Source organism: Protopterus annectens, chromosome 1.part0 (genome assembly GCF_019279795.1).
Source record: "Protopterus annectens isolate FY-2018-M chromosome 1.part0, PAN1.0, whole genome shotgun sequence".
Taxonomy (NCBI): Eukaryota; Metazoa; Chordata; order Ceratodontiformes; family Protopteridae; genus Protopterus; species Protopterus annectens.
Window position 1 is genome coordinate 827,200,655 of NC_056725.1, and position 26,015 is coordinate 827,226,669.

A 26,015-nucleotide genomic window follows, 5' to 3' on the forward strand; every position below is an offset into this window, starting at 1 on the left:
TAGCAGAGGAAATGTTGAAAATGGAATAAGAGAAGATACTGGAACAAGAAGAAAAAGAAGAAATGGAAAGTAAGATAGATTGGCAGGTTGTGGTCTGACCTGAAAATAGCAAAGAAAAAAGACAGCATCAATATAGTTTAATATAAATGGCATTAGAATTATGTTAGAAGGAATTTTGTTCACTCTGATGCACTTGTTAGCACTACTGGTTGGACATGCTAGATGACTGGATGTTTTTAATCTGTTTGGTTCTGGTTTTCTTCATGAATAACATGATACTATGCTGTTGATAAGGCAAAAATTGCAAGATGTTCATAATAAATTAATTAAGTTATGTCGGCAATTCATTCCACTGATTAGCAGTTGCTGTCACTTGAAGATATGGCAAGAAGAAAGAATTTGAAGCTGAGTGGAACAGCCCAAAAAAGAAAGATGTCTGCATAGCTTGGCTTCACAAAGAAGTTATTATGAACTGAAAGACCCTGTCAGTGGCCCCTAACTTTGGCTGAACGAAATGTATGGCAAAACAAGAATAATTTGTGTACAATTTGTGTCGTGGAATGAAAAGGAACATGTTTTATGGCAATTGTGGTGGCCAGCTAACAGATATTCAGTGGAAGTCTTTATAGAGCATGATATTTCCGAAGTCACACTGCAGTAGAGATTACAATTTACAGAAGAGCTCAATGAACACAGAAGGAAAATTAAGTGCAAATTGACTTTTCCTTCAGCAATGAAAGTATTTTTTCTTGAGGACATGCAGGTATTTACTACTCCTAGGGGGGTGATGACTAAGATGATTGAGCTACTGTACCCCCCCTTTTTTGCATGGACCTGATCTAGTGTTCCCCCTCCTTCTGCTCTGTGGCTAATTGTTTTATACTCCTCAATGGCTCTACAGAATATCTGGAGACACAAAGGTACCCATGGTTCATAATAGCAATGTGGAAGGGTCTCCAGTATCCTGGAAAAGTTTCATCTGCTAAGCAGATCTTATGCCTGCAGCATTAGTCCTCTTGTTATGGAGGAATTACCTCCTCCTTTCAGATCTAATTTTCCCAAAGTTCATTGATCTTGGAATTAGTTGCATAAAATAATGGGAGTATTGAAGAAAAAACTCAACTCAAAAGGAAAACAAGAGTTCTCATTTCAAAGTTGTCAAAGTTTTGCAAAAATAGTAAGTAAACCAATATTTTCAGACAGCACTCTTCCAAATTTTAATCCCTTTAAAGGTATTACTAATCTAATTATATATCATGTGATTGGACAGCCATCCAAAATATAAATGTACTCTGCAGTACTTTTTGATGTGTTTTCTAGAATTACAGGAGTGTTAGTCCCTAGCAACACAGAAAAGTATTCTGCTACAAAATACAAAATACGCGAACTGGGTGGTGCTTGATTTGTTGTAATCTGTAAAACTGTGTTATATTTTATTTTTGTTTTCCTCTGAATCTCTTGTATTAAGAGTCTCTTGTATTCTTGTCATTAATTTCCAAATAATTTATGTCTGTACGATACTTGAAAAGGTCATATATTTACATTATTTCAAATACTGTCACAAAGGATTTTGACAAATCTATATGGTTAGTCCTAAACTGTGAAAAAGAAAAGTTGTGAGCATTTTGCTGAGGGATGCATTGTTCTCTCTACCCCCAGTTCACTGGTATTTATTAAATATTTCTTCTGGCTTCATCATCTGCTTGACTTTGTTATGCATTTTAATAGATGGCAGTATGCAGATAACAAAATTGTTTTTGCTGAGACTTTCTATAACCAGAGTGTTCTTGATGGTAAACCTTTTTTGCTTTGATTCCTTTTCAAGCAATAAGGCAGTCACAAGAAACAAGATGGAGCTATTTTTAGAATTGTTAAACACGCTTCTGTGTAGCTCATGAAGTCATAAAAAGATAAAACTGTAATACAAACAGTAGTGGTGAGCAAGTAAAATGGCTGTGCCCTTGACAACAATTAGTTTCAGCAATAATTTCTGAAAAGTAAATCTGGATTAAAAAAGGATGTGTGATGCTAAAGGTCAACAAATCATACTGCAAGGCAGTCCTAGTAGCAACACTCACTTCTTTAACTATATTTTTACTTTTCTCTGTATACCACAGATTTTGCTGCCATATTGCAAATACAATTGCTCTGTAGACTGGTGGGCTTTGGGGGTCGTTATATTTGAAATGATGACTGGAACACTCCCCTTCAATGGAAAGTGCAAGAAAGACCTGCATATGTCCATCTTATTCAAAGATAACAATGAGATTTTGTATCCAAACGGGATCAGTGAGGAAGCTGAGAGCATCATAAATGCGGTAGGTCTGCTTACATTTTTATCCCTGGTTTTCAAGGCAACCTGACTAACCAAGAGTAGCTGCAGCTGGGTTTCAGAAACAAAACTCCTTATAAAGTTAGGATGTGAAATTTACCTCTTTAAATATCACACCACTGAATTTCTCAGTAAAGACTGCAAACTGTATTCAGCAAAACTCAATAAGCCCATAATTTGCCTACAGTAACTGTGGACAGTGGTTATCTTATGATATGTATGTACAGTTTTACTAAACTTGAAAAGCAGTTATCTATGTCTAATGATTCATAACCTACAATGGGTACACACAGCTACAGGATGTCATTTATAATTTATACCAAACAAACATATAATGTATACATATAAATAAGGAGATACCCTACATTTGAAATAAAACAAAAAAATAAAAAATTTGAACCAGTACTCCCCACACCAACATCACCAAAGAATAAAAGGACAGTAAATTTCCTGTTCTTAGCTTGCTACAATCATGATTCTCTCCGTATAGTTTGAAACCCCTTTATAACAATACTGTCCAATCCAGAATACCGACCTGTATGTATCACTGCTTGTGACCTAATACTAAATAGTGGCCAAGGGGATACTTATCTGAATTCCCCAGGCAGATCTACAGACTTTTTTTTTTACAAAAACAACTGCGACTTGACCAGTCCTACTCCATTCACCCTAGTTTTGTTCAGGCTTTTGTACTCTGCCTTACCTTACTCCCAGTTCTCACACATTCCTACCTACACTACACTTATACCAACACTCACCTCCATTACATTCAGTCATACACTAAATGTATACGCTAAATGCACACACTAAATTAACATCCTAATCTTTTACTACTTTCGTTTCATTTTACAGCACCCAACACCAATAAACACTTTCACCTAAAAACATGTGTTTCTTGTCTCTCCCACTCTTACTCAGTTAAAACAACTACTTATTTCTCTCTTATTGCCTCATTTACTACAAAGATCCAGGTCCCCCAACTCTCTACAATACTTTCTCATCCCTGCAATATCACACTCCCAAGTTCTCCCACTGCCCTTTCATTTCCTCAATAAGTCTTCCACATCACAACACACTCTCCACACCTTACTAAATCAAAACTCATCCTAGACCTTCTATTTTCTCCCCTCACTACATTTTTTATACCATCATACAAACAATCCCTCTGCCTACTTTACATTCCTCTTACATTGCTTTGTATACAAATAATTATATTACTAACCTTACTAGCACAAACACATTGCTATAATTTCCAAGACCATCTCACACCCCTCCACACACAACACTTTCACTAAATATCTCCAAAACTATATTTATTCACAGTTTCACCTCTCCAAACATACAGCTATCTAAAACAGAAATCAATAACACCAAATCATTACATAAAAATTAAAAATAAACATAAATGGTATTACCCTCTTCAACACTCAGGCACTAACCTCAAATTTTGTGGAGACATACATCCCAATCCAAGTCCTTCCAATTACATACAGAATACACACAGTTTCCCAACAGCAAGCACTACAACTCTGCCGTCCTCTTCTAATACAGCATCCAACTTACTATTTCTCAACATGAGTCTTAGCAGTATTTGCTATAAGCTTCAAGATTTCCATACATGTCTTGCATTCTACTTCCTTGACATATTAATCACTACAGAAACATCACTTAGACCTGAAATAAAAGAAAATGAACTACTACCTCCTGGCTTTAATGTGCTCAAACTAGGCAGAATAAATAAACAAGGAGGCAGAATAGCCATCATGTACAAAAACACCCTAGAAATAACTCACTACCCCCACTACATCCCCAAATTTAGCAATGCAGAAATGGTGATTGCAAACTCATACTTAAAAACATGAAAAAAACAACATATGCATTGCTGGGGAAAAAAAAATAAATATATATATATATATATATATATATATATATATATATATATATATATATATGGCTCTATTTTAAAACTTCGACTTTTCATTTCGTCGCTGTTCAAAACAGCGAGATAAAAACACTGGAAGTTTACAATCATAAACTAGCACTTGCTCTAATATCTGCTGGAAAGCACTAGGAAGCCTTAAACTGATACTAGCACTCAACTCTCCTTGTTAATAAGGAGAAATTAATCGTAGGCACTAAACAGCCTATAATTGCAAAGTACCTTGCTAAGGTAAGGGAAAACAGCTCCTGTACTTTACAAAAAAAAAAAAGCACCAAACCAGGCATGTCCAAGGGTCAGCTTCCGGTGATTTCTCCTGTCCACCTGGTGAATCTGGGCATACTGGGGCAATGCCACAATTGCCTCATGTACACAGACAACCCTCTCCTCCTACCACCCAACATTACAACCTTTGAGAGATGCACTTACATAGCCAAACTGGAAGCAAAGCTCTCTCCACCCAAGATTGTGCTAGACAGTCAAGAGGAGAAGGTTGACACCCACACTACACCTCAAGCAACACATAGCCCTTCTAAACCCACACCACCAACAAACACATATAGCAATACTAAATCCACATATGCAGAGGCCCTTAACTGTAACCTGCCCAAGCAACAAGGACCTCTGAAGCTGAAATGCAAACAAACACCAATCACAACCAAAGTGTCACATAGCTCACAACACCAGTGTGCACCCAGCAACAGCCCCTAAGGCAAGACAAAGTACCTAACACTTTAGTCATAGGTGACTCTATAGTCCGGCACACTGATGTCCTACTCACCAGGTTGAACAAGGAGAAAATTACAGTCAGCTGCCTGTCGGGTGCCAGGATCCGCCACATAATGCATGCACTCAAGTCACTCCACAACAAGTACAAATATGACTCTGTCATTGTCCATGTTGGAGTGAATGACTTGAGACATACCTCCCTGGACTACATGAAAAGAGACAGGGAAGAGCTCTCAGATCATGTGGCCCAGGCAGGTATGACCCTAGCCCTGAGTAGCATCCTGCCTTCACCCAGAATGATGCCACAATATAAGGACAAAATGATTGACTTCAACAATTGGCTAAGCTTCTGGTGTCATTCAAAGGGGATCCAGTATCTGTCTGCCTGGGATGACATGATCGACAGACCATGATGCTTTGCCAGAGATGGTCTGCACCTGTCACCCCTAGGATTCAGGTTACTGGCTAAGGCTCTTGCCGCCCCTATAGTGCCTTTTTTAGGCAAAGTTCAAAGGGCAAAACCACCACCATAACAGGTACAAGCATGCAAAATCTGAAGGTAATGCTACTCAATGCTAGAAGTCTAAACCTCAAAATACACTCTCTCGAGGCACTCCTAAAAATGGAGAACATCGATATCTGTGCAGTAACTGAGACCTGGTTCAAGGCTCCAGAAAGCACCCCTGCAATACCAGGCTACAACTCTTACCACACTTTTCGGCCACCAAATGAGGACTGAAAAACTACAGGTGGAGGAGTGTCCATATTCACACCACCAGGTTAGTTGCCCAACACAATGCATCTGAAATTCTCCAGGTGCAACTAATACTAGGTAAGACTGCAATCCAAATTGTAGCTTGCTACAGATCCCCTACCATACCCCAAGATTCTCACTACACCTTTCTAAACATACTTGAAAATATTAAGATAGAAGCAAACACCCTAATACTGGGTGATTTTAACTACCTTGCCATTAATTGGGAAAACTACTCGTGTACCAACACCTTTGCCCAACGGTTCTTGGAATTCATAAATTTCAATGCCCTGGATCAACTAATCCATAGTCCCACCAGGGGCTCCAATATCCTAGACCTGGTCATTACCAACATGGGAAATCGATGCTCCACACCTATGGTCACCCCCTCGCCAGGTCTGACCATAAGCTAATCCTTAACATCCACATCCCACCCCCACCCCCCAGTAAGGAAACCTCCATAAAAAACTTCCCCAAAGCCAACTTCATGCTACTCAAGTCAGAAGTGACAAACTTCATGACACCCATGCAGACGGGAACTGATAGTTCGACTGCTGAATCCTACACTAAGTCACTGTACGAGCACATCCACTCATGCATGAATTGTGCCATCCCAAATAGAACCAAGATGCTCTCCTCCAAAAACAGGAAGCCAATCTGGTAGTCCCCTGCCATAAACAAACTTTACAACGAAAGGAAGAAACTGTTGCAGAAAACAGGAAAATCCCAGGATGCAAAAAACTCCATTACCATCCTCAGAAAGAAACTGAGATCCCTCATAAAATCCTCCAAAGCTAGTTATGAAAATAAAATTGCCAAAGATTCCAAAGACAACCACAAGGCATTCTATAACTATGTCAAGAATCTAAATGACAATGCTCAGATCTGCTCTGAGTGAAAACAGAATGGCATTAAATATACTGATCCCAAGGATATTGTCAATATCCTGGCAGATCGATTCAGTGCCAACATCACCCCCCTCTCACCCCCTAAACGGCCCATCTCAATACCGGAAGATTGCCAAATTCCGGTAATAATGGCCACACAGGTAAAGAACGCACTCTCCAAAGCTAAGAATACAGCATCCATGGGACCAGATGACATCCTGGGCTGTGTACTACATGAACTACAATATGAACTGGCACCTCACCTAAGTGTCATGTTTAATCATAGCCTCACCTCAGGTTTCGTGCCCACTGAGTGGTGCAGAGCTACAGTTATTCCACTCCACAAGGGGGGATCCACCTTGGATCCCGGAAACTACCGTCCCATCAGTCTGACGAGCCTTATCTGCAAGGCCATGGAGCGTATTATCATGGAACTTATAAACAAAGACATTGGCAACCTTCAAACACTGGACCCCACCCAGTTTGGGTTCGTGAAGGGTCAATCTTGTCTCCTGAACCTGATTGACTTCTTTGAATCAGTCTCCAGAGCCATGGACAAGGGTAAGGTGGTCCACACAGCCTATCTAGACCTCGCCAAGGCCTTTGACATTATCCCCCACTCTGGAATCATAGATAAACTTACTAAGCTGGGCAGTAATCCCTACGTCACCCAATGGGTTGCCAACTGGCTTACTGACAGAACCCACACTGTAAAAGTAGCTGACTCCAAATCCAGCTCCAGACAAATGACAAGTGGAGTACCTCAGGGTTCAGTCCTTGGACCGCTCTTGTTTGGCATCTACTTCTCTGAAGTACAGGCCAACTCTAAGTGACTCTCGCTAACAAAGTTCGCAGATGACTGCAAACTAGGAGCCATTATTGAATCCCTAAATGATGAGGATAATCTACAAAAGGGCCTTACAGAAACAGATGCTTGGTGCCAGAGGAATGGGCTCAAGCTCAATGCCAAGAAATGTATAGTTATCCCCTTTGGGAAAAAACATGTACCCATGAATTACCACATAGGTGGCAGTACACTAAACACCAAAAGTGTGATAAGAGATTGAGGGACACAGGTGGACAGTGGTCTCACCTTCAATAGCCACATTGCCAAAACAGTCAGGAAATCCTTCTATGTGGCACACCTCATCAGTAAGGGCTTTTCATATAGAAAAAAGGAGGTCATTGTCCCACTGTACTCATCCCTCATTAGACCCATTATAGAATACAATGCCCCATTTGGTATGTACCTCTCAAGACATCTGCAACAACTGGAAAGGCCGCAGAAATACCTCACTAAAAGAATCACAGGCCTAAAGCAGATGCCCTATGCTGACCGCCTTAAAAAACTCCAGCTATACTCTGTCACATATCGTCTACTCAGAGGTGATCTCTGCTTAACATACAAGGCCATGTTAAACCCAGAGCTGTTGGACATGCGACACTTAAAGAAATCCCAATCCCTCAGAGCTACACGCTCCAGGGATCTAAACCTTGTCATCACAATAAACAAAACATGCTTGAGGGATAGGTTCCTGACCCAGAGACTCCTCAGACTCTGAAATAGACTGCCCATACATGTCAAGCAGAGTGCCTCTTTGGCCCTCTTCAAAAGGAACCTTGATGATTGGATGGGAGAAAGGAAATTCACCCCAGGGATCATGTCAGTCGCCCTGCTAGACAGGGGTCCAGGGAAGTAAATAGTGCTGGAAGAAATAGCCAGGGAATTGTTATGGCTAGGCTTGTATAGGCCCTAGGGCTGATAGCCTAGTACCAACCTATGAACTCCTGGAACATCAAGTAACCACTTGACTACCAATGATAACATTACAAACAGAAGTAATTATACCCACCAAACTGGGGGGGCTTTGCCCCTACCCCCAACTTAAATATACCAACTCCGAGATTGCACTACTGCTGAGAGAGGGCAAAGTTCACCATGGTGGCCAAGTGGTTATTTTCCCAGAGAGGAAATATGATGTTCTGGGAGTTCATGATTGTAAACTTCCAATGTTTTTGTCTTGCTGTCTCGCTGTTTTGAATGTCGACGTTATGAAGGGGATCCGTAGATATATATATATATATATATATGCACCCCACCAGATGATAACACAACCACTGATGAAGAGCTCCTCCACTGGATATCCCTAAGAAAAAACAGTATGGATGACCTAAACATTGATAACTTAGTAACGCAGTCCCTCCCCTCAAATTCAATAAATTAATTGGGTCTACTTCACTTTATCGAAAACACTGTCAAATACCTTTTTATTGAACCCTATTCATCAAAGCCGTAGTCCATTGAACATGCATTTAAGTGAATATTTTCCCAGGGGAAAAAAAACACTTGGCCATCCAAGGGAGCATCACAAAAATCACTAAATTTCACACCCACCCAGGTGGGAAACTATGCCCCCTCGCACTCCACAATGTGGGGGGCTGTGCCCCCACATCCCCTATGTAAATATACCACCTCCGAGATTGCACTACAGTGGGAAAAAGGGAAAATTCCCAATGATGGCCAAGAATCCCCCCCCCCTCCTTGGGAAAATAACCACTTAAATGCACATTCAATGGATTAAGGCTTCGAAAAATAGGTTTTGACTAAGAGGTATTCAACAATTAGTGTTTTTAACAACAGGAAGTAGCCCCAATTTATTCAGCTTCTCTCAACCATATAACTTTCCTAGCAGAGCTAGCAAAATAGTAATAGGTGATCTACAATGGATTGGATTCTTACAAATAGAACTGATAATATATACTCTTTTGACTGTCTATCTGAGCATCTCCCAAAATACTCAGGCATTCCCATGATATAAACAAACCACTATTATACAACCAAGTGCACAATCTAACCAGATTCAGTGCAAACAACTTCATCTCCTCCCTACACAATTATAATTGAAACTTACTAAGAACTTTGCCTGTAGAAGATGTAGTCTCACATTTCAACAAAACTTTCCTAAATGTTCTAAATGAACAGGTAACAATTAGAACTAATACAGTGCAATCAAACCTAGCACCATTGTTGAAAAAAGAAAAAAGAATCCAAATGACTTATGTAGATAGGTAAAACTTGGAAAATCGGTCTATAAATAATGCCAAAAGTATATACCAAACATTTATACAACTTGGGAATCTCAGCAAAAAGCAAACTGAGAATGATAAAAAAACTTTTACTCAAATCTCCAACACAAACACTAAAATAGTCCCAAATTATTTTGGTCATCCATAAAAAAAATATTTCAACCAGGTCAATCTACCATTCCCACAAGTAACAACACCACAGACAATACTGCAATTCAAAATTCAACGGATATGTATATTTTTACACACCATTCTTTCTTTTACTTAGGATAATCCCTCTAATTCTCTCCTCAGTCAAATCACACATGACAACAGTACAGAGTATTTCAATTTCCAACCTGTCCCAACCTCCACTATTGGAAAATATCTAGTTAACCTAAAACCTGCAACCTTGGCTGCTGACAACCTGCCAGCAGAATATCTAAACCTAACTGCAAAAGTACTAGCTTTCCCTATTTCCATCATAATTAATTATTCCATAAAAAACTTAGCCTCCACCATTTGGGATAAAATCATTCATTATAGTATTAAATTAAGGCTGCCACTCAATTGATTTCACTAATTGTAGACTCAGTGTTATTCTATCACCTTTATCAAAAATTCTGGAAAAATGTATCCTCACTTAGCTCCTTAAACACCTCACTGACAACAATATCCTCTCTAAAATCCAACATAGTTTCCAACCCAATCATAGTATAACAATCACCCTCCATAGTTTCACTAATGCCATTTATCAACATAGAAATGAAGGCCCATCATCCTTCCTTAACCTATTCAAAGCTTTCAACACATTGCACACCAAAGAAACCTCATAGATGTGTCCTTCCTTAGCATCAGTCAGTCATCATTTTCCTGGTTCAACAGCTACCTAATATTCAGCAGTGTGGGAAATTGCTACAAAAAATGTCACCTTCCCTACAGTTGAAGTCCCACAAGAGTTAGTTGCAGGTCCACTCCTATTTCATATTTTCATAAATGAATTTTATACTGCCACTAAACATGCAGCTTTAGTATAATACTCAAACAACTCAACACTTACCTGCTAAGCCTCAACTTTACAAAACCTTTAAAAAATCACTCAGGACTCTTTCTTATCTGTAGAAAACTGGCTAGGGTAACTCACACCTACTCCAAATCCCCCCCCCCAACAAAAAATAAAAAATGCAAAACAATAATTTTCATCCTTAAAAGATATTTTGGACATAGGCACACATTACACATACTTTCATAGGTAAATACTAGGCTAGATTTGCAGGCCATTTTAAGCCTAGCCAATTTCTCCTTAAAGGTGGGAATCGAACCCTGTACATTGCTTCTATAGGGTAATCACCTTAGCTATTATGCCAAACACAAACTAACAATACACATGCAATAATATTCATCTAACAATACAAAAATTGAAACTGTAACACAAGCTAAACTACTGGGGTCCTAATTGATGAAAATCTTAAACATGATCAGCACCTACTTCAATCCATTAAAAAAAAACGCACATGAAACTAGGGTCCCTTTATCGAGTTAACCAGTATCTCACAGACACTGCTAGAGAATCAGTATTTAAAATGTACCTACTCCCATTCCTCCTGTATGCATCCCCTATTCTTACAAGTCTGAACAGTGCCTACAAAATGAAACTAAAAGCATGCTATAGCAAAATAACCAAATCTGCCATTACTATCCCATATAAAACTCATCACAGTGTAGTCCTAAAACAGTTATACTGACTTGAGCTATCCCACTACTTAAGCTACTCACAATTTGTCATGGCTCACAACATAATCTACAAGCCTGAAAACTGTTGAGCTGTCCAAAACACATTACAACACTATTCATCTGTTACAGAGCTACACTCAAGCAACACATCCCTTCTAATTACTATTATGTCAAATAATACTGCTGGTAATGCACTGTACTCAAATTCTGTCACTTAACTGTAAAACTCCATCCCCCTCCAACTTAAATTAACAGATACAATTAAAAACTTCAGATCCCAATTAAAATAATATCTATACAACACCTGGCTCTGTACATGTTCCACACTAAGCTAAACTAATTAGATGGTCACTACAATTGCAGTATTAGACACCTTTGTGTATCTGTGTTTCTACAGTAAACTATCTTTCTGGAAAAAAGTTATTTCTTTAGCTATCATCACCAGACCGTTCCTTCCCTTTCTTCCTTTTCTTACACACCTCTGTTTTCTTTTCCTCTTACTAAATGTATACACTTTCTATTCGACACACGCAGCACGTATTTCTTTCCATCTTTCTCCTCTTCGCTTTCCTTCCCCGTTACATACAAACCCTCCATTACGTTCTTTCTCTTTTCCTACTAACTTCTCATAACTAATTAGTTGTATTCTGCATTTTTATCAGACTGGCCTACGACTACTAGTATCATTATATGTATTTTTTCACTAATGTGCATATCATTTTATTATCTTTACTATTCGTTTTAACTGCTATGATATATTCCATATGTATAATGTAGTTGTATTATTATTATGTTGTAAGATAATGATGTGTGCGTAGAGAAAAAAAATATGAATATTTGTGAAGATTTTCTCTCTGGTCCTTGACTGAAAATAGGCTATGCCCCGTCAGACTTTCTCAGTTAACAAATCAAATAAATAAATAAATAAATAAGTAAATAAAAATAGTAAATTAATATTATGTAGATGGGGTATCAGAATAGGAATTAAAAGTACAGACTTATTAATGGGTTGATATCACTGATTAATGTTCCAAGGCATGTATATGAAAAAGCCTTGAAGACAGACTCTAGGAGCAAATCATCTCAGCTTGTACCATCCTGTCATATTTATTTACTAGGATAATACAGGAGAAAAGGTCTAGGTACAAATATGGTTGTATATGTGTTTTTACTTGTGAAAGAATCACTAATGTATTTCTTGTGAGGTTCTTGTTAAGGATGAATGAGGAAGCAGAGCAAACTGTGAAGTTCTGGCAGCACATCTGGCTAATTCTAGGGTATACTGCTGTAATCAGAGATGTGGGGGTTAAGAGGACGGCACGAATGCTCACATATAACATGCTTTATGTACAAGCAATCAGAAGTTTTAAAGCAGTGTTGTGTAGGCCTGCACCATGATAATTCCTGATACAGAGCGGTCAGCTCTAGGATGAAGAAGCTACAGTTTTGATATTAAAACCACCCCATGAGCCAAAGGGTCTGACACTATGTAAGAGAACAGGAAAGGATATTGTATTTGGGTGAAATGCTAAAGGACAGCCATTGGTTACATAGCAACCACTGACAGGTTGATATCAGTCAGTGGGGAAATGAGAGGAAAGAAATGTACACGATTTTCTGCACTGGCCCTCACAGATGTCAGTATAGCTTATACCAGTCTGTTCCTAGAGTGCATCCCACTTAATGAGGGTTGGGACTGGAAACTGCCCGTTAATATTCCCAAGAAAAGGCAAGAGAACAGCTAAGGAAGACAAACTTAAAAATTAAACACTGAATCTAGGACTTTCATCTTATTTTCACAATTTACAGCAGTAGCTCATTAGTGTGATGACTGTTTATTTATATAGTATATTCTATTTCTTATGGGACATAATCAATTTACATTAATCAATTTATATTATACACACTTATATATTTTATATTCATATATACACACATATATATATATTAATATTATATTTATATATTTATATTTATATTTATATATACTTATTTATATTTACATTTACTCAACACTATGTCTATATGCATATTTTTAACTCATAATACAAGTTTTTAGAGAATTTGTTCTTGAGCCTCTGTTTATTTAATTTCACTATGAATTTATTAAAATATCAATTTCACTATGAATTTACAAAAATATTTACTATAAAAGTATTCATTGATTAGCAACATTGAACGATGATTGTTTTTTAGTATTGGTTATCCCAACATATTCAGGAGCACTACGCTAAGAAAAGGAATGTCTCTTTAAATGTGGTTAATTGTTACATTAGTTAATTAACTAATTAGACATGCTATTGGAAGGTATATAAAAATGCAAATGAACAATGTTAAATAGATTCTGATGAAGTCTCCGTAAAGCGCTTAATCTATGTGATTTTGGTCTATGGATTTTGTTTTTGGATTTTAACATTAAACTGCAGAAATATTCCTCGTCTCGTTGATGGTATATATTGATGGTATATATACAAGGTGAAACAAGAATTGAAGAGGATTTAATAAGGGCAGCCTTAATAGTGCTGGAGCAGTGACTTTTACTGTTTATTTTTCCTCAGTTCTTGAAAAAGAATCCTACAAAACGTCTAGGATGCGTAGCTTCTGAAGGTGGTGAAGATGCGATAAAACATCACCCATTTTTTAAAGAACTTGACTGGAATCTTGTACAAAAAAGGAAAATCAAGCCTCCCTTCAAACCCTGTCATGTAAGTAATAAATACCACAGAAGCATTCAACACTGTAGAAGCATTAACCAAGGCACCGTCTTGTTACATAAGACTTGTTGAAGTATGTTCTGGCACTGTGCAATAATTATTTGAAAAAAAAAAAGTTTTCTGTGATACAGCCCACGCTGTATGAAATTCTTAGTATTTAGTTCAAAAACTGCACGATGTTAAACAAATAGGAACTGTATCCATACTAACAACTTGTGTAATGCTCCGTTGTGCTGGACATGCTAGATTATTCATTTTTCTAGAGGAACATGAGAAAACTCTTAAAAATTCTGGGTAAACAGTTATTTGTGGGGAAAAAAATTAGAAATGCTTTATTTTTTTCAGATTATATGAAACTGCTCAGGAACCCTCATGTTAAAGTTAGTCTGACCAATTCTTATGTTCACACTGCTCATTCAGCAAGGTGTCATAAAGTGAGACTTATGATTCATATGGGACAGTAGACACATAGTGCTGGGAAAAAGGAATTGAAGTGTCTCACAAGAAACTGACAGCCCAATAGGTTTGGTTGTTTTTTAGAAATATGTAGCATCATTGATTTAAGCTACATGTCTTTTGAGAATATATAACTTATTTTTTATATGTATTTTACAGATATTTGGTGTTTCATAGAGGTTTCCACAAAGTATACGCTATGTGTACATGATACTTTGTGTAACCTTTCTGAATTCAAGAACAGCTCTACCACAATCCCTGGGATTCACAAAGCTGAAATTTCTGTGCAGGAGCAGTGTAGGTGCTCCTGCATGGGATATGGCCATCGAGTGATCCAGGAATGTGCCGTTTTGATGTGCATGAGTTTGCTACACTGTTCCTGCACGGAAAGCCCTGCAGTATGCTAATCAGCTCATTTGCTGGTGAAAACTATGCAAATGAGTTGAATTAGTGATTCAGGAAGTAGGCAGGTCTCTGTGCAGGAACAGTTTAGGGTGCAAAAATGTATTCGGCTACTAGCCGAATACATTTCTGCAAAATAGAAAATGGAGGAATGACAGCCTCGCATGCCAATAGCCAAATATATGGCAATTGGCATGAAAAATAATTTTTTTGTAAAATGAAAGTTTGTTTTTTTTTTGGCCAATCTCAGCTGTTTAAGCATAGGGCAGCAGCGAGCAAACAGGATCGTGCCGGAAATGCAAAAAAAAAAAAAAAAGGGGGAAAATAATCAAGTTTAAGTTTGAGAGAAATCTGCATTTTGCCATAATAGTCAAAGGCATACAGAATGAAAACAATACCAGGGAATAGTGGTTGCTAAGGGGAAAAGCTCAGTGTAAGTGTGGTAACTCAGGAGTAAGGCAGTGGGGTATGCAAATGAGGGGATTTATACTGAATCACAAATTTCTTCTAAGTGTCAGACTGCACCTAACCGTGTAGGTGCTCCAACACCATGGTGTAGACAGGAGGAGCAGCTTACATGAAAAGGGGCTGTGTCATGATTACTGTAAGCACATTGGAGCTCAGTGACCCATGTTTGCCCTTAGCTAAGCACAGCTAAGGCAGGGTGTGTGTCCGAGACTGTATTTCCATATACCTTGAAATGCAGAGCATGTTTGCATCTAGGAAGGGCCAGATCTGCTGAAAACTATTTAATTTAGCTAAACGGGTGTGTGCAGCACGCACTGGGCCTAAAACACAAAAAAAAAACCCAAGAGATAGCAGAACTGTTCACATTTGAGCACTGGGAATACTCGGCATGCATCAGGGCTTAAACAGGGAGAAAATGGGAAGGGAAAACTGCAGAAGGAAGGCAATCAAGGAAAACAAGCATAGCTGGCAGGTGGAATGTATCAGAATCAGCCAATTACACAGGCAGCAGCCCAGCCCAGCACACCACTATAAACTATGCAAACACCTTTCAGTCTGTTTTTTTCCGCAAACTATACACCACTAGTGTACACATTCGGGGGAATTTTAAACTGGCAAATCTAACAAAACATGTTAGGGGCTGCTGTTGCTCTGATCTATCAGCATGTGCTACAGACTGAGGGTGGTAAGGAGGAAAATGCTGACAACCAACTCAGACTGATGAGGAGGAGAAGAGTGTTCAGACCCAGGGTAACCTACGAGGGGCTACATGATCTGAAGATAGTACAGTGATACAAGGTGGACAGGGACATACTTAAGCAACTTGTTAAGCTGTGCTAGCCTTGCCTCAGAGCCAGAACCAACAGGGGGGCACTCATCCCAGGGGACACTAAGGTATGTGCAGCCTAAGGAATACTAGCTACAGGTACTTTCCAAAGACCAACTAGGGCTATCATGGGGGTCTCACAGGCATCTGCATCCAGGATACTCCACCAGTTCCTGGATGCCATGCGACCACATGCACATTCACTTCCCCAGCACTCGTGAGGAGAGGACCAGCAATATGCGTCTCTTCCACCATGTAGCAGACTACCCAGAGGTATTGAGTGCCATTGACTGCAAGCACATCCACATCAAAGCACCACCTGGTGAACAGGGTAGGGTCTACATAAACTGCAAGGACTTCCCCTTCATCAACTGCCAGGTCATGTGCTATGCCCAGGGCATTATCACGAATGTGTGTGCTGGCAGCCCTGGAAGCTATCATGACTCCCACATCTGGCATTCGTCACAGCTGTACCAGGCGTTTTCCAGTTGGGACATCCCATATGGCCAGCTGGTGGGGGATGCTGGCTACACACTGGAGCTGTGGCTGATGACACCCATCAGAAATGCACACACACCCACACAATAATGCCATAATGAGGCACACGCACAAACCAGGATCATTATAGAGCATGTGTTTGGGATGCCAAGGTTCCACTGCCTTGACATATCTGCTGGAGCCTGGCAGTATTCTCCAGCCACATGTGCATATGTGCCATGCTACACAATATGATCCTTCAGAAGCAGCAGGAACAAAATGGGGAAGGGTCACACAGCCTCCCACCATTGTCAAGGCCTCCACAGGCACAGAGTGACTCGGAGGAACATTCTGAGACTGCCCCTGTAGGCAGATGGAGGCATGCCCAGTATGCCCTGGCCTTGGCAATGAGGCAACACATAACACATACACTGACATTGTAGGGCCACAGGGACTGATTTCTCTCTGTCTCTGACTTGCACACACAGTAAAATGGATGCCAAACATCACACCACCTATACTTGACCTTATATAGGCAGTGTATTGCATGCATCCGACATAGTCAGCTCTTAAGCACCACTCACAACAGCTGCAGGCACAAGATAAGCCAGTCTCTGTAACAAAATAAACTAATGGAGTGGAATTTTCTGATAGCATATCTATGGTATTGATCAAGCATGTAAGGGAATGGGGTGGCTAACTGGGATAGCAGCAGACAACTGACAGCTCTGTGGGACATCAGGAAGTGTATCCCCAGTACTGCCCTACCCACACATGCAGTACCATCCTAGTTGACAAGTACCACTGCAGTATGTGTGGTGAGCCAAATAACTGGGGGGGGGGGTCATAGGTCACATACATGGATGTCAAAGTGGGGGTCCCATACCCACCACCAATCCCACACAGCAGATCAGCTCAAGAAAACCATACAGGAATGCCTGGCAAAGGCCCCCACATGGCGATATCCATGAAATCCCCACCCACAGACTTTTACACAGTGATATCACAGCTGGTCTGGCAGTGGCAGTTTGGCTTTGAAAGGTAAGAAGTCTGAAACTACAAATGTCTATGCCAGAACAATCTGACCTGTGGTTGATAGTGTTTTGCCTGTAGTCTGAAAGATAGGGCACGCTACTATGCTAAATGGGACCAAAATATTAAGCAAATATCAGCATAGTCTGTGCAGGTATGTATCGTGTACAGTTGTGTCACCCTCCCATAGAAATGCAGTAACATGTTCCTAGCATAAAGCTGCATCCAGCTGTCACCCAGAGTGAAGGCGCAATAGTAACAGAAAGCAATTGTCAGAAACACCCACAGTCAACTTACTGGTGCCATCCCAGGGGTGCATCCTGCAGGCAGCCTGGGAACATATGATCATCAGAAAGCACTGCCCTGCTACAGATGGCCTGCATCTGTCACACCTGGCCTACAGGCCTCTGGCAATTGCCTATGCCTAACCCACAATGCCCTTTAGGGAGTGTCATGGGGTCCATAACACCAACATAACACAGTCCACAAAATGCAAAGAAAGGCCATGCTGATAACTTCTAGGAGCAAACCTGCCAGCCTCAGGGAGCCAGAAATCTGAACAAAGCCATGAATAATGGGGTGATGAAGGTCCAAAGAGAGGGACACCTGTGAAATACTGCTCTAATAATGTTATAAAGTTGATGGAATGATTTGTAGTAATATGGAATGTCTGATGGGTACGAAGTCTGAAACTGCAATGTCAGCTGTCAGTAATATCTGACTTCAACCCTGAGTGACTTGCAAAACACTTTTTCTGGAAAGCCACACTTATTTGGGTAACCAACAAGATATAGGAGTCATGAATGTGGACATTCTGTGATACTCTGTACAGCCAACAGGCAGGGCTAGGAGTTTAAACATGGGAATGCACTCACTGAAGGCAGGCCTAACCTGGGAAGATGGTGACATGTCTGCACCCACAGAACCCTGGGCCACAGCCATGGGAAGTAAGACACCCCTCCCTGATCACTCATCCTATGCAACATCCTGACCCCAACATGTGGCCATCCAAGCAAAATGAGGTGGGCCATACATATATGCATGATAAACACACACCTCCAGGCTGGTCAAACAGTCTGACATACACAAGACCCTCAAAGTGCAGTCAACCATTGAGGAGAACCCAGTGCAAAGTATTGGTAGCTATAGGCAAACATATCTGCCCAGGAAACCCCCCACCTACATATCCTATCCCCTATAACTCTATCTGGAGACTGCCTGTCACCCTGATCCTGTCTGACTTATATTACACAACTGTGGACTGAAAATCAGACCAGGCCAGAACATAAATGCGCAGAGATTCCACCATTGTAATATATCACCAAGGTGCTCGACCATTTCTACAGCACCAGCAGTCAATTGCTTGTAGGCACACTCCTCAACAGGCTGTATTGTGCAAGAATACATAGCATTTGGCCCATAAATATGGTGTGTGCATCATCCATCCTGTATTCCTCTGGAAAATCACTGTGATGATATGAGGGGGTATGTCACAAGGTAATGAAACAAAACATGACAGTGTCAAATGGCATATATAACAGATGTCTGCTAAAACAAGCCCCGTAACCCTAGCAACCCATACATTACTGAAAGAAATTGTCACAATCACTGTATGGCCCATTGTCCCCACATTTTGATAGGCTATTTCCAAATATCCTGCACCAACAAGTTGAGAGGTATGGCTGTAGCACAAAACAAACCAGACTACAGTACAACAATCCCTGGAAGGGAGTCCTACATGTACTATAGAAGGATACACTGCTCATGCTCATACACAAATTAGTAGGATCTAGGAATGAACAAGCCTTCCACACCCAGTGCACTTCCCATTGCCCCACCTTAGCAGTCCTGAAGATGTCTGTCACCATAGAAGTCACTTTTGTCAGGCCTCAGTCCCTTAAGCTCTGTGGCACATGTGATAACTTGCATAACACTATAGGACAAATAATTAGTTAGGTAGGAGTTCTAATCTCAGTCCTGGCAAATGTAAAAGTGTTTGTGTGTGTGTGTGTGTGTGTGTGTGTGTGTGTGTGTGTGTGTGTGTGTGTGTGTGTGTGTGTGTGTGCGTTCACAACTAAAAGCTTTTGGGTCCATTCAAAGTCAATACACTTCCCCTTTCCCTTCTTTAGCAGTCCTGCAGATATCAGTCATCTTAGAAGTGCCTTCCGTCAGGCCTCAGGCCCATAAGATCTGTGGCTCATGCGATAACTGCATAAAACAATAAATAACTAGTTAGGTAGGAATTCTAATCATAGTCTTGGCAAATATAAAAGTGTTTGTGTGTGCGTGTGTGTGTGTGTGTGTGTGTGTGTGTGTGTGTGTGTGTGTGTGTGTGTGTGTGTGTGTGTGTGTGTGTGTGTGTGTCTGTGTATAACTAAAAGCTTTTGGGTCCATTCAAACCCAGTACACTTCCCCTTTCCCTTCTTTAGCAGTCCTGCAGATATCAGTCATCTTAGAAGTGCATTCCATCAAGTCTCAGCCCCATAAACTCTGTGGTGTGTGCGATAACTACATAACACTACAGTACAAATAACTAGTTAAGTAGGAGTTCTATTCTCAGTCCTGGCAAATGTAAATGTGTGTGTGTGACAGTTGTGTGTGCAGGACTGAAGGAGTTGTGTGTTTGTTTATAGGTGAAATAGTTTTATGCTATTCCCACCCACAACACTTCACGCTGCCCCACCTCATCAGTCCAGATGATGTCAGCCCCTTATCACCAACTTTGGTCAGCTGTCAGTCCTTTAAGTAGTATGTGTGTGATAAATGCTTAACACTATAGTACAAATGACTAGTTTGCCAGGAGTTCTACTCTTGTATCTGACAAATGTGTCAGTGGGTATGTATGTTTGTAAGCAGAAGTATTTTGATATGTTCCCCATCCACTGCCCTACTTTATCAGTCCTGCTGATGTCATTCCCCATATCAGCACCTTTGGCCATCTCTCAGCCCATTAAGCCCTGTAGTGCATGTGATAACTGTGTAACACTATGGTACAAATAACTGTGTAGATAGGGGTTCTACTCTCCCATCTGCCAAGTGTGTGTGTGTGTATGTGTGCCTGTTTGTAGGACAAAGTATTTTGATAAGTTTAACACCCACTGCCCTACTTTATCAGTCCTGCTAATGTCATTCCTCTTATAGGTTCCACAAAAACAGCACTCTGAGGCAAAATACACACAAATAATCCAAAGAAAATGCCCAGGCCAGGAGAATCTGAACAGTTCAAAATACATTTAATAGCAGGCAACACAGTAAAGTAAGACCATAAAACGATGACAAACACAAGCGTTTTTCATCACTCAGTACATGACTTCATGAGATGTGGAACTCCTTACTACTATCAGGACTCTCCTGCACCTTCTGCAGTTCTGAGTGCAGTTCAAAAGCCATCACAAACCCACTGGTCTTCTTTCCCATTTCTGGGGTGCTAGTGTCTTCTGGGGTCTCTGTATTTTCTTTCTTGGTACTGTAGAACCTAATAACAGAGATTTTCCCCACAGATGTTCTATAAAAATGATTCACTGTGTTCAGGGCACTAGTACACATGGTTCTCTAGGGCGCTCCTCTTATAGATTCATAACTGTGTAGTAGGCTAATGGCCCAGGAGCCTTTACAAGCCCAGTGCCTGTATCAAGTATAGCCACTGCAGTGATCCTTGGGTTGAACTGTCTATTACCCATCAACTCATCAAGATTTCTCTGAAACAGGATCAGCTAGGTGCTCTGCATGACATGTATGGGAAGAGTAATCCAGGGTATGTGCAGTCTCTTGGTGAGGGACCTGTACCACCAGCATGTTGTGGTGATTGTGGTACTGAGGTAGAGGTCTCTGCAGTGTGTGGTGTGGATGGATTTATATGTAGCATTTTTAAAACAGCTGGGTCAGACATGTCTTTGTAAGTCAAGCACAGATAGCCACCAATTAGGTGATATGACACAAAGAATACCTTGGGTCTTCTAAGTCTGTCTGTATAGGATGTGTGTTTAATACCTAGGAACCCCTTTGTGAGGGGTTCTGTGGCCTCTCCAGCTGTAGCAGGTGTCTAATGAGGTACATGGCAAATGGGCCATAATACTTGAGGAGTGGTCTAATGAGGGAATAGTAGACAGAGATCATTACCTCTGTCTTCCTGGACACAAAACCCTTGTTAATGCAATGTGCCATATAGAATGACTTCCTGACCACAGTGGCAATGGGGTGCTTGAAGGCGAAGTTGCTGTCAACCTATGTCCCCAGATATCTTATAATGCCTGCAGTGTTCATTGGGCTCCCATTAATGTGGTACGTACTGGGAATTGAATGTTTTACCAAAGGGGATGATAATGCATTTTGTGGTGTTAAGCTTCTGGCCATGGTTTCCACACAACTCATTGGTCTCAGTGAGGCCTTTCTGTAGGATGTCTGCATCACTTGTGGAGTTCATGATAGCTCCCAGCTTGCAGTCCTCTGTGAACTTGGTCAGCCAGAGTTCCTCTGTGTTGGGCTGGACTCCTGAGAAGTAGATGCTGGACAGGACACTATCCAGTATTCATCCCTGCGGGACTCCACTCGTGACTGCTTGCCAGTCTGACTTGGAGTTTGCTACTGTCACATTGTGTGTTCTGTGAACCAATTTGCAAATCACCCACTGATATAGGGGTTGATGCCTAGTTTTTTGGGTTTATCAATAATTCCTAACTGAGGAATGGTACCAGAAGCCTTGGCCAGATTGACGTATGCTGTATGCAGTGCCTTACTGTCATATACAGCCCTGGTGACTCACTCAAAGACGTCAACCAGGTTGAGCAGGCATGATCTGCCAGTCACAAAGCCAAACTGTGTGAGGTCCAGAGTTAGGAGAACACCTATATCTTGATCAAGCAGGTCCCTGATGATGTGGTCCATACCCGTACATAGTAGACTTGTTAGGCTAAGGGCCCAATAATCCCCTGGGTCTGTAGATGCTACCCCTTTATGGAGAGGGATGACTGTAGCAGTGTGCCATTTTGGAGGGACAAAGCCTGAGGTGAGGCTGTGACTGACCAAGGCACACAGATGTGGTGCCACGTGTCTTTGTGTGTCATGTAGAACACAGCCACAGATATGTTGGGGTCCCATGGAAGCTGTATTCCACCCATGGACAATGCAGGTCTAACCTGGCCTGCAGTAATGCTGGGTGCCTGGCATTCATCTGCCATTGTGATTGTCCCCTTGGTGGGAGAGAGGGGTAAAGTTGACACTGAATGTGTTGGCAAGACTGTGGCCAATATCTGTTGTCTCAGGATAGGAATTAGTTTTGTGCACTCACAGCACTTGTGGTTATTGCTGTAGAGGTCATTGATATAACTATCAAAGGCTTTTGTGATTGTCATCAGTGTCTGCTGCAATTCTGCCTTCATAGCTGCCTGTAGATGATTCATGAGGGATCCCAAGTTGTGTTTGTTTCTAATAAGGGAGTTCACCAGGCTTGGGACACCACCTTTTTCTGCAACAGTGTCCTTCTTCTGTTGTACACTTTAGTGATGGCAGGGGACCATCACATTGGCTTCCAGTGTTTGGAGGACAGTGTCTGAGTTCTGTTGGCTATGGCTAGTACCATGCATCCATGTACATGTTTGTGCAGTGCATATGTGTATGATTCGACAGTCATGCAGCTATTTCCAATTGGCATGGGTGCAGTGAAGTCATCCACCCCTGTTTTTATGACTGCAAAGTCAGCTTTGGAGAGGTTTTGCAAGGTGGTTACCTTTGTGGGGGGGGGGTGTGGGGGAGATGTTGAGTTCCATGTTGATTACATCATGTTTGAATCTGACCAGGTAGGGATTGACAACTGTGGTCAAGCAGCAGTCTCATATGTAAGCAATCAACACAGGCCAAGGTTTTTGCATCCTCTACTGGGGGTCAGAATGAGCCGGTCCAGGGCATTGGAACTGATGAATTCCAGGAAGCATTGGGCCAGTGTTCTGGTGCTTGACTACTTTCCCCAGGTGATGGAGGGGGTAGTTGAAGTCTCCTACTATGTCAGTGTTGGGTTGGACCTTCATAGATGCCAGAGTGTTGAGGAATGTGCATTGATAGTCTAGGAACATAGATGGGGACCGATAGCAGGCTATGGTGTGGATTGCACTATTACTCAAAGTCAGTTGTACTGGAAGTACCTCCGATGCATTATGCTGGGATACCAGTCTGGAGATGTGCATATCCATTATGAATATGGAGACAACATGTGGTCCATGTTTGGGGGCTGACAGCTGTGGAATGCATCATAGCCTGTTAGCACAGGGCTGCTGTCTGCTGCTGTGAACCACCTCCCTGTTACAGCACAAATGTCAATGTCCTCCACTCTGAGGAGTGCTTTGAGTGACTGCATCTTGACAGTTAGATGTCTACTGTTGAGCAGCATGACCCTCAGATTGCATACATGTCTAGCTGTTATGGTGGTAATAACATTAGGAACACTGCCTAATAAGGCACTATAGGGATGGCAAGACACTTACCCTGTACCTGGAAACCCAGGGATGACACATTTAGGACATTTCTGGCATGGCATTGAGGTCTGTCAATCATGTTATCTGAAGCAGAGAGATACTGGTTCCCCTAAGAATGACAAACAACACGTAAGGTCAATGTTGCAGCAAATTATCTGTTGATAGTACTGCAGCATCATTCTGGGTGATGTCAGTATACTGCTCAGGGCTACTGTCACACTTGCCTGGACCACATAATCTAACAGTTCAACCGTGTCTCATGTCATGTAGTCCAGGGAGGTGTGTCTCATGTCATTTACACCCACATGAATGATGACAGAGTGATACTTGTAGTTATTGTGTAGTGGCCTGACTGGGTGTGTCATGTGTTGGATGCTGGCATGTGATAGACAGTTGGGTGTTACCTCCTCCATAATCAACTTAGTGAGTGGGAAATCTGTGTGCCGCAGTACTGAGTCACCCATGATCACTGTATTGTGTGAGATGGTTAACCTTAGGAACTTAGGTTGAGGGGCACACTGTGTAGGTAACATATGTGTCCTTTGGCCTTTGCTATGTCATGGTGTCTGAGTGGGTGTATGTCTTGCTGGTCTGTGCTGTTTGTGTAAATGTCCATTGAGTGCCTCTGTGAAGGTGGGTGTGTGGCTTTTCAGTGTATATCAGGGCTGTCATAGTGGGTGTTGTGGCAAGCTGTGTGTTCCACATGGTGTGGTGCAGGTGTTTAGCTTATCCTCTTGACAAGCTAGTCCAGTCTTTGCTGGAGAGTGCATATTTCCACATTTGGTGATATAGGGGTAACTCTCACTGATCAGAGTGTTTGGAGTTTAGAGGAGAGGGGTTGTCTGTGTACATGAAGCAGTTGCAACAGTGCCTGAGATTGGACAAGTGAACCAGGTTAATGGGTGAAAACACAGAAAACTGCACTTCGATCATGCCAGGAGGGGTGGTCATAACTAGTAAGTACTGCAGCTAATTCCATGATGAATGAGTAAAGCTGATGGCTCCCAGGTGTAATACACTTATTGATACAATAACCTGTTGAAGTGCAAAGCTATAATGCCATTTGAAGTGCAAGACAGAAATAACCAGCAAGATGTAAGGGAGAAATTGAAGGCAGACTTGTCACCTGTAATACTTTACCTCAGCTATGCCTTTATCAGCACATTTGGCCAATTGTAAGTTCAGTCAGCTCTGTAGCACATGCAATAACTGTGTAACACTATAGTACAAATAACTGGATAGGCAGGGGCTCTAGTCTCAATACTGACAAGTCTGTGTGTGTGAGAATCATGTACTGTGTGGGTTATACCATTTTTGAATTGTGTACCACCATTTACACTTCCCCCTCACTCTAATTTGGTAGTCCTGTTGATGACATTTACCTTAGAAGTACCTTTGGACTAGGTGAAATTGTGTAAGCTCTCTGGCATGTCTGATAACTGTGTAACACTGTAGTAAAAATAACTAGATAGGTAGAAGTTCTAATCCTAATACTGGTCACTGTGTGTGTGTGTGTGTGTGTGTGTGTGTGTGTGTGTGTGTGTGTGTGTGTGTGTGTGTGTGTGTGTGAAAATCATGTACTGTGTGGGTTATACCATTTTTTATTTGTGTACCACCCTTTATACTTCCCCCACCCTACTTTACTAGTGCTGTTGTTGTCATTCACCTTAGAAGTACCTTTGGACAAGGTGAAATTGTGCAAGCTTTGTGGCACGTCCACTAACCGTGTAAT

At 41.2% G+C, this 26,015-nt stretch overlaps 1 protein-coding gene across 1 annotated transcript in view; it reads left to right on the forward strand.

The window, feature by feature from the left end:
- Nucleotides 1-26,015, forward strand: part of LOC122801569 (protein kinase C epsilon type-like) — a 109,312-nt gene that overhangs the window by 70,626 nt on the left and 12,671 nt on the right. Inside the window, exons 8-9 of the mRNA XM_044071014.1 lie at nt 2,118-2,318; nt 14,000-14,146. Coding sequence (XP_043926949.1) covers nt 2,118-2,318; nt 14,000-14,146 — 348 coding nt within the window. The remainder of the gene's footprint in view (nt 1-2,117; nt 2,319-13,999; nt 14,147-26,015) is intronic.